This window comes from Aplysia californica, unplaced genomic scaffold (genome assembly GCF_000002075.1).
Source record: "Aplysia californica isolate F4 #8 unplaced genomic scaffold, AplCal3.0 scaffold00016, whole genome shotgun sequence".
Lineage (NCBI taxonomy): Eukaryota > Metazoa > Mollusca > Gastropoda > Aplysiida > Aplysiidae > Aplysia > Aplysia californica.
The window spans coordinates 2214702-2224323 of NW_004797286.1; the positions used below are offsets into that span (position 1 = coordinate 2214702).

Below are 9622 nucleotides of genomic sequence, written 5' to 3' on the forward strand. Positions count from 1 at the left end.
CCGAAGAGATGCCACCGCCGAACCTCCGAGGCGCGGCATCCCTGCAGCCAGTGCTCCAAATCGTGTTGTTCTTTGTGGGTTGTTGTTTGTTTGTTTTTTGTCTAAAGTCCGTTCCCTTCCCCTTCGTGTTCTGACAGGAATAGACTGGCGCAGTGTGTACACCCTCACCACGGGCGCCGACCCTGAGGTGGAGTTTGTAGAACCCTATGTTGCCTCCCTCCTCTTCTTCGCCATCAACATGACCACTGGGCTGGTACTCCGGACTCTGACCTCCATCTTCGTCCCCCAGCCGCTCAGGGGTCTTGTGCTGGACTTTCTGGCAACAATGGAAGCCTGCGCCTACTTCTTTGAGAATAACTTTGTCATGAAGGTGAGATAGTCGGTTACATAATTTTGACAGCCGTTTTTTGGTGGGTTTTTTTTTTGGGGGGGGGGTTTGTCTAGAGTTGCCCATGACTCTCATATCTGCCTTTATTCGCTGCAAGAGCTTGATATTTCAACCCAAAAAAAATTTTTAGGGCATGTCAAGCCAATCGTTGTGTCTTTATATAAAACATGTGGTATTGTATGAAGATAAAGACGCATTTTTATACGTTCTGATTCCTATTTCCTTTGAAAATATTTATAAATGTCTTGCTGTATGATAATACAGACACTGCTGAAATAACTCTGTCAAAGTCCTCCTATGGAGAAAGATACTGTCAATGCGTTCTACTTCACTTAAGCTATAGTAAATAAAAGCCCAACAGATTGACGAGGAGATATTGGAGAGAAGAAGGAGGGGCAGGAGCAGGTGGAGAATTAGAAAGAGAAAAAGAAAAAGTAGAAAAGGGAAGAAAGAAAGAAAGAAAGAAAGAAAGAAAGAAAGAAAGAAAAAGAAAATGGGGAGGAGGAAGAAGGGGAGGCTTTGTGTTTGCCACTTTATTTTTCTTAAGTTAGTGCTCTCAATCTCTTGAGAGCTCTACAGTGGCAGATCTCATCTCATCCTCTTTGTCGTTCACGCATCTTCTCTCAACAGTACTACGGCAGCTTCTGGTTTGCTCTGGCTATCGTCGTCCAGTTTTTTGTCTGTGCTCGGACGTTTGGAGGCGCCAGCGAAAACCCGGTGAAGGCGCTGCAGTCTCTGGTGGCAGGGGATGCCACTCTTCTTGCAGCTGTTGCTCAGATTGCGGTGCAGACGTTGGCCGGCTTGGCATCCTATCGCTTTGCCAGATTGGTGTGGTCCCTGGATCTGATCTCTGATCATCATGAGGTAAGTTTGACATGCTTTTTTCGTTCATATATGAAGAACTCGAGTAAAAAAAATGGGTGGGCTACCTTTTTTAAGTAGGTGTTTTTACACCCCCATCAACACAATTTGTCTCATGACGTGATGGAATCGGGCACTCGTCAATTTTTAGGCATGTGGAATTATTGGTGTCGTTTTAAAGCTTGTTTAATTTTGTCATGCTGTTTAAGTTTGTCTTGCTTTTGGTGTAGAAGTCGAGATATTTGCAACTGAAGGGGGTGGTAGTCTCCTGGTTTCAGAGGTAAAATAATTGAGAAATGGCCGCCAAAGTTTGGTGGCTTGAGAGTCCTTGGAGATGGCAAATTTGCATTTTTTGGTGCCTTTTTATCTACATTCATATTGAAAAATCCACATACATAAATGTGTGTTGTTCCAAAAAGAAAAGAAAATCGGAAAAAAATTGCCCAAACGGCCATAAAAATGCAGATTTTTTAAATTTCATTATTTTGACGAGTGTCTGATTTCACCACGATACCTCACATTTGGATCATTTTGGAGGTGGACTTCCGACCTTGCCTGTCGGGGCCAACCCAAACTCAGGGGAATACAGCACCCCAGCAGAGAGACTAAAATGCTTGATAAATTCCGCCCCACTTGTGAACTGAAATTGGGTTTTCTTCATGAAACAGCAAAACGCCGAATCGTTAAACTACGCCATAGGCACTGGTTTGGCAACTTTAAAGAGTAAATGATGATAGTCACGACAGATTCTCTGAAAATGTTCATTTTCAGCCTCGGCTAGAATTCAACAGATCCTTAACAGATAAAGGAAACTGCTTAAAATAGCAGTCTTGTTCGAGGTATCTTTTTCCAAAAGTTTAAGACAGGGGTTCAAGAAAACACGTCCCACGGGCCAGATCCGGCCCACGAGATGGGTTCGTGCTTGGAGCTGAGTGCCCTGCGCCACCAAGTGGGGGGGGGGGACTTAAAAGATAAGTTTTTAGCGAGACGTGCTCGGAACTTGGTCACCAAAATAATTTAATACTTTTATTGAATTCTGTAGTGCAAATTAAAACGTCGTTTATAGATGTGTATATAACTTCTAGTTAATGTATCACACTCTAGCTCGGCAGTTAGGAAACGAAAATCTTTTATTTAACACGTCACTGCATTTTGTCAAATGCTTGGTCCGCGCTGTGCATTCTCTCAGTTATCCGACCCATTTTGAAAAAAAAGTTTGGTGACCTCTGACTTAGAGAATGAAGAAGAAGAAGAAGAAGAAGAAGAAGAAGAAGAAGAAGAAGAAGAAGAAGAAAAAGAAGAAGAAGGAGAGAAAAATGTTGTAGTGCAGAATATCTGGAGTTGTTGTCATTCTGACGCAACCATATTCGATTGGCACACACAAAATATTGGTTTGTTGTACTTGTTCGAGACAAGCATGAATCATGGAGAAGTAACTCTACCCCCCTCCCCCCCCAAAAAAAAACTGTGTATACTATACCATAATGGGAGAGTTTGGGGGGGGGGGAGTTTTTGACCCCCCCCCAATGACAATGAAAGCTCCCTTGGCGCCACTCGTTACTGAAGGTTTTGAATCATTGTAGCCGCTCCCTTTGTACCATGAATATATTCTTTGTTCAGCAGTGTGACATCTGTCATCAATGTGTTCTAAATGCGCGTGGAACTTTTGAAAATAGAATATTAATTATTGTGCCGTGATGTTATGCTTTTGGAACAACACCTGCAGAATGTCTGGTCACGTGAGTTCAATCCCTTTGTCAGGAGAATTTGTGTGGGGTACTTTCGTCTGTCTGCTGAGACATTGCATTCCTCTCAGCCCTGGTTGGCCCTAACTGGCAAGGTCGAAACAGCCTGCTTCCCAAATGATCTAGATTGTGTTGTTTTTTGTTGAATTTTCTTTTTTTTGTGTCGGGGTTTTTTTTAGGGGAGGGGGTCGTTAAACATCCACAATCACAATTTTTCCATGAGCAAAGGGCTCATTTCTACGCAACACTACTTTTTGGAGGGGTCAAAGCGTGAATTCCACATTTAAGGTACCTTTCATTTAGAAGCACCATGCGTAATGTTGAAGCCTTTTTCTGGCTAGTGGGAGTGCCACAAGCCAATATATCCTACCGCAAAAATTCGTATTCCATGCTCAGCTGATTTTGGATAATTTTTTTTCTTTTCCTTTGGATTGTGCGCTTTGTTAATGGCCGACATTGAACGCACCCTTTCTACTGACCTCTCATGTCCAAATATTGGTCGATTGGAATGTTTGGGTTAATGATAATGCAACCTTGGACATCTTTACTATTTCTGTTCCTTGGGGGAACGTAGTCGTCCTTATGACATTACTTTAGCTATCTCTGAATTAATGGCTCATTTGCTTGAATGTCTAGTCACGCCAGTAGTACCACACGTCAGCCCTCCAATGAGTCCATAGCATTGACAGCCCTGGTGTCTGGTGTTGTGGTCAGCAATGCCCAGCAAACTCAGTATAAGCCTGTAATTGCGCAACCCTGAGCCCTTATTTGTCACCCGCACTTCCTCTAGTTCATATGATGCCATACCCCCTCCCGCCCACTTCCCCCTTCTGTCTCACTCACCCACTCACTCTGTCCGCCTCCCCCCCCCTCTCTCTCTCTCTCTCTCTCTCTCTCTCTCTCTCTCTCTCTGTTCTCTTTCTCTTTTCTCTCTCTCTCTGTTCTCTCTCTCTTTCTGTTATCTTTCTCTTCTCTCTCTGTTCTCTCTCTCTCTCTCTCTCTCTCTCTCTCTCTCTCTCTCTCTTTCTCACTCTCTTTCTCTCTCTCTGTCTCTCTCTCTCTCTCACACACACACACACACACACACAAACACACACACACACACACGCGCGCGCGCGCGCGCACTCACACATACACACACATACTTACACGTGCACTTACACTCGCACGCACGCACGCACACACAAACACGATCCCCCCCCCAACCTTTTTCGTTCGCTCAACATTCGATAAATCTAATCCTCCTTCAGCGTTATTACGAGACGATGTGCTCCAGTGACCTCCAGGTGACCTTTCTTATGGGCTTCCTGATCGAGCTGAGTGCCTGCCTCACTGACACTTGGTTGGGTATGCAGACCATAGCCACAATACCGATCCTGGATGAGCTTATCAAATACGTTAATGCTGCTCTCATGGTGGTACTGGGTGAGTGCCTATGTGCGTGAATGCCAGTGCGTGGAGAGGTTGATTGGTGGGTGGATGGATGGATGGTTAGATGGATGGATGGATGAATGGGTGGATGGGTGGCTGTATGAAGAAAAAGTTGGACTCACCGATAGGCAGAAGGATGTAGGCCTACTTATTGAATAGAAGAGGCTTATTCAAATGTTGCTCTTAAAGGTACTGTGGCCGTGTAAGCACGTACCTCTTGTGTGTGTGTGTGTGTGTGTGTGTGTGTGTGTGTGTGTGTGTGTGTATGTATGTGTGTGTGTATGTGTATGTGTGTCAGGGAGAGAGAGAGAGAGAGAGAGACAGAGAGAGAGAGAGAGAGAGAGAGAGAGAGATGGGGGGAGAATGTGTTGATGTGTGTGTGAGTGTACATGTATTTAAAGTGAAGAACAAAGAAAATTACTTTGGTGATACACATTTACCCAACCACATACATTGAACATTGAATGCAAGAATTCACCTGACAAGATAATATGTCTGTAGTATGTGTATGTTCATTCACCTTCCTTTTAATCCATATACATAAATATAAGTCACTTGATTGTTAACTCATAGATCCCCTCCCTTTCCCCAAAAATACTCACAAATTACACTCACAATTTTTTTAGCTATAGCTAGGATGTGTTCCTGCAATTTCTTCTACTGCTTTGGTGTGTCCATTATTCAATTGGAATAACACAGAAGTACAATGTGAGGCTTTCCAGTTCCAGATTTAATCCTTTGCTCATCCTCAACAGTTTGAGGCGCTTCCTGGTTTGCTCCCTTAACACCATGCCAGAGATGAATTCTCTTTTTCAACACACTTTAGAGTACCATAGTTTACATTTTATTTAAGGGAGGGGGAACATTTACCAAAATCATATATTTGTAATTTCTACGGATTTTCTTTTTTTTTTTGCTCAGGCTTGGCAACGACAGGGATGTACTTCAATCCTGCCATGGCCAGCGGTCACACGTTAGGCTGCCAGGGCACAGCCATGTCGGAGCATTTCTTTGTGTACTGGGCTGGGCCTTTTGTGGGCTGTTTTGTGGCCCTTCGGCTGGACAAGCTACTCCACGTGGACGTCACCACACAGAAAACTGTTGATGCCGACAAGAAAACTAATTAGGCTTCATTTGATTTTGTTAACAGTTATCTTCTAGATTAACCTGTTTGTAGGATGGCAAAAAGCTGTGATCAAGTCTACAGTGCAGTCTATTTTATGAGGAATCCACAAGCTGTTCAGAAAAAAAAGAAATTGTAACTAACTAACCAATATTCCACAGGAAAGCAACCAAAATCATTATGGGAATTTATATATAGACAAAGGATTTTCCAAAGTCTGCTGTTTCTTTTGTTTTAACTTAAAGAAATTGATTTCTTAAGTTTCATTGTGAGCTTGGGTTAGGAAACCATGCTTAGGGCTTGAAATGAAAAGTTAGGAAATGTGACTATAGCCATACTCTTGTGGAATCTTTTTATGATAGAAGTATTTATAAATTGAAATTCTTACAAAAATGATGCTCAAGCTTATCTCTTCTTTTTTAACTATGGGTGTTACTAGTGAAAACGTCTTGGAAAGACAACTTAATTATGTATAGGGGACATCTCTTTTATCTTTACTGAACTTGCAACATCATTTTGTACAGCTGTCACAACCCTGGCTGCAAAAGTGTGTGTCTTCATACAATATAATATATTTTGTGATAATTACATTTTAGGTCCTTCTAGATAGTAGTAGTCGAGTGTTTAGTTTAAAGATTCACATTTGTAATTCCACATTTAGATACCAGTTTGAAGTCCCGTGTGTGACATCGAAGCCCTTATATAGTTAGGTGGAGTGCCACTAGCCAATATCCAACCCCAAAAGTTCCTATCACATGTATATCTATATTTTTATGTTTGTCACTGCCATTGTGTTGATTCTCATGGGTTCAGAAGCCTCCAAGTAACTGGTCAAATAGAAGATAAGTAAAGAGGGGAAGGGAATCAGAATGAAAAGGAAAGAGTTAAGGGTGCACAATAAAGAAAGGGTGTGATTGTTGGGTAAAAAAATTGAAAAGAGAGAATAATGGGTTCACACTCATGTGACCTTATGCAATTGCTATCGCTGTAAACCACCATACCCCCCCCCCCAAAAAAAAAAAGAATATTGGGTTCTCGTAGTGTAAACTTACAATATTTGTAGCAAGAGAAATAAACCTATACTTCTAAGGTTCCTATGTGAGACCAGAGAAGGCGGTGGGGACATGAAGAGGAGGTGTCATATTTTACAGCTTGGCATGGATAAATAGATAGATACCGTACTAAAGAGGAGTTGAGTAAAATTAGGAGTGAAATCTAACTTCACAAAAAATTAATAGATAGAATAAATAATGAGAGACATGGTAATATGGATTCTGTATTAAGTTTGGTAGCATGAATTCAGATAGAAGTCAAATGCAAGAATAAAAAATCTGACAGCAGTACAGATACAGTAGAAGTAGGAAGTAAAATTAGATGGGGCGAATTTTTTTTGGGGGGGGGGTGTTTGGAGGAGAGGGATGACAAGAGAGGAGAAGTGGTAAAAAAGAACCGTTAATTGTTGGTGGTAGAGGTTTGTGAAAGGCGGATAAAGAGCTGTGTGAATATCTCTGGGAAAAGGATGTGGGAAAGGGGTGGTACACTTGAAAGGAAATAGAAGGGGAAGAGGGCATAAAGCGTCCTATGTCATCATATTATGATACCTCTCAGTCTTTGCGTGAGTTTATTTAGTTGTAAGTGTGGAAGAAAAGAAATTGCTAAGATCTTTCATGGTATTGCCATTGCAGCTGCCACTCCACACCACTTCCAAATCTAATACAAGTAATTTATCAAACACCGTAGAGAAAGAACCTGTGTGTTGGGAAAGAAATTATAATTTTTCTTTACAGTTAACAAGTGCAAAGTCTCACTACCAGTGCCTTGGTTTGGGGAAAAAAAAAAATGTCTGACATTCTTTGTCGCAATTTCCTCCTTCCATCAAAAGAATGTTATTATAACGCACTTGACAACCGATCGTTGCCGTTGATGTATTTATTTTTAAAAGCAGTAAATGAACTATTTATAATAATATATATTATATGTATTATTATTTAATGTTTTGGGTGATGGACTTTCTATTTGAGTGAGAGACATTTGAACTCGTTTTATACGGGTCCTACTTAATTTTGTTGGTTTATTTGTTTTGAAGTTTTGAAGCACCTTAAACAGATCATCTAAGTTACTAAAGATAAGTGCAAGTTTATATTTATAGTATTTTTTTACTACATTTTCTTCTTTGCATGACCATTTCCATAGACCTGTTTTGAAGTGGTTTTTGATTGTGGTGATATGATGTTTTGAAGAGGAATAGATGTTATTTGATTGTATAGTAGTTACGAAGTCCACAAGACAGCTGAAAGGAAAAAGATCCTCTTGTTACAAATAGTATAAATATGCCTTTTCGTTCCTATTTCTAAAGAATTTAATGTGCCTGAAATATTGTTAGTTTTAATATCATGTTTTTTTAGGATTCATTTTCCACATTTCAAAACAGTTGGTTTGCTGTATGACTTTTCCACATTTGCAGTATTTTCTGATATGTCATCTAACTTACTCTGATGTCCCCTTCTCCATTTATCTTCTTGTTGAAGTTGAAGTATGTTGTTGGTTAAATGTAGTATTCCGTTATTCTCATGGCGTGTAAACTAAGTGTTCTAGTAAATGTACTTCTATTGTGCCTCTATTGTAATCCATTTGTAGCCCCACACCTTTACATTTTTGTGTTCCTAGAGAAATGAAGTTTTCCAGTTACTTCTTTATGTCACAATATTTGAAGGGATGGCGGACAAACTTTTTTTGTGTGTCAGTTACATTTCTCCTTATTCACTTGTATTCTGAAGTTGTGGGTTAGTCTACTTTTCACAGGTTGTTGTATTAACAAACAGTCTATTTTTACTCTACGCAAAAGGTAACTTCCCTGGCGAGGAATATTACCACATTGTCGAGGTATTCTCATTCACTTGCAAATTACAATATAGAGTGTAATTTGCTTCTTGGAAGCTTTAAGGGGAAAAAACGAAGTGCTGTTTGGTAGGTTATGAAGAGTACAACATGGGCCAACGTGCACTCGATTTGAAGCGTGTTTTAGATATGGAATCGGGGAGAAATGTGTAAAAGCGAGAAAAAGATAGGGGGCGGGGCGATGTTGATGATAATCTATATCAGGAGTTCTTAACAAAGCATAGAACATGAACAAGGGGAGATGGATATTTTTCGTTTTCAGAAAGAGTTGATTTTATTATTTTAATTTTCTAGGTTTTTAACTAAGTCCATAATGTGTACGCTCTCATGAACTAGGCGAAGTCTCTGTGCTGATCGCCTTCATCAGCTGCTATCATGTTCGCCCTTTCATTTTCTAAACTACAGCAATCAAAGCACCAGAACTTGGATTTTTTTTGGGAGGGGTTGGGGGGGGAGGTGTTTGTGTCCTGGGGAGATTCTTTGGAGGAACGAAGAGAGACCTTCCCTCCCCTTCTCTATCTCTTGTGATTTTGAGTTTTTTTCAAGTGGCACCTATAGATCTGGAGTCTTACTGCAACTGGTGCCATAAATGCAAATAACCTACTTGACAACTTTTTAAAGAAAGGTTTTCTTTCGATCCTGCAATTATGTGAATAGGCTTATAGGCGTGTGTTGATCCTGAAATGAAGGTAAATGGGGTTGCTACTGGAAACGATCGAGTACACTGACAGAATTCTGCTCTTTACACAGTTGTGTGGTTTTTATAAACAAGATGTATACATAATTAATTGTTATTATATATATACAGTATTTTATTTATGAGTTGATAACCCTGTTGTTATTTTACCCATGCAATAAAAGTTGAGTCTATTTTTTCCTACCATTATACTCCCGTTCTTAACTCACAATTTATTTACTAAACTTTCGAAGTTGGGCATCTTTCGAAGATACTACTTGTAACTTTTTAATATGTTTTACTTGGTAAGACCTTCACTTTCCCTTTTTTTAATCCTACCGCTACTGAGTACGCATCACAACACTCTCAGCACCCCCCCCCCTTTTTTTTCTCCTCCAAAATACCGCTCTCACCTACCATCTGTCTATCTCTCCCTCCCACCCCCTCTTTCTCTCCCTCGCTCGTTCGCTCTCTCTCTCTCTCTCTCTCTCTCTCTCTCT

At 40.6% G+C, this 9622-nt stretch overlaps 1 protein-coding gene across 1 annotated transcript in view; it reads left to right on the forward strand.

The window, feature by feature from the left end:
* LOC101850456 (aquaporin-11) overlaps window positions 1-9333 on the forward strand; it is a 29155-nt gene extending 19822 nt beyond the window's left edge. The window contains exons 2-5 of the mRNA XM_005090423.3: window positions 138-370; window positions 1019-1252; window positions 4245-4419; window positions 5347-9333. Coding sequence (XP_005090480.1) covers window positions 138-370; window positions 1019-1252; window positions 4245-4419; window positions 5347-5552 — 848 coding nt within the window. The 3' untranslated portion in view covers window positions 5553-9333. The remainder of the gene's footprint in view (window positions 1-137; window positions 371-1018; window positions 1253-4244; window positions 4420-5346) is intronic.
* The last annotated feature ends 289 nt before the right edge of the window (window positions 9334-9622 follow it).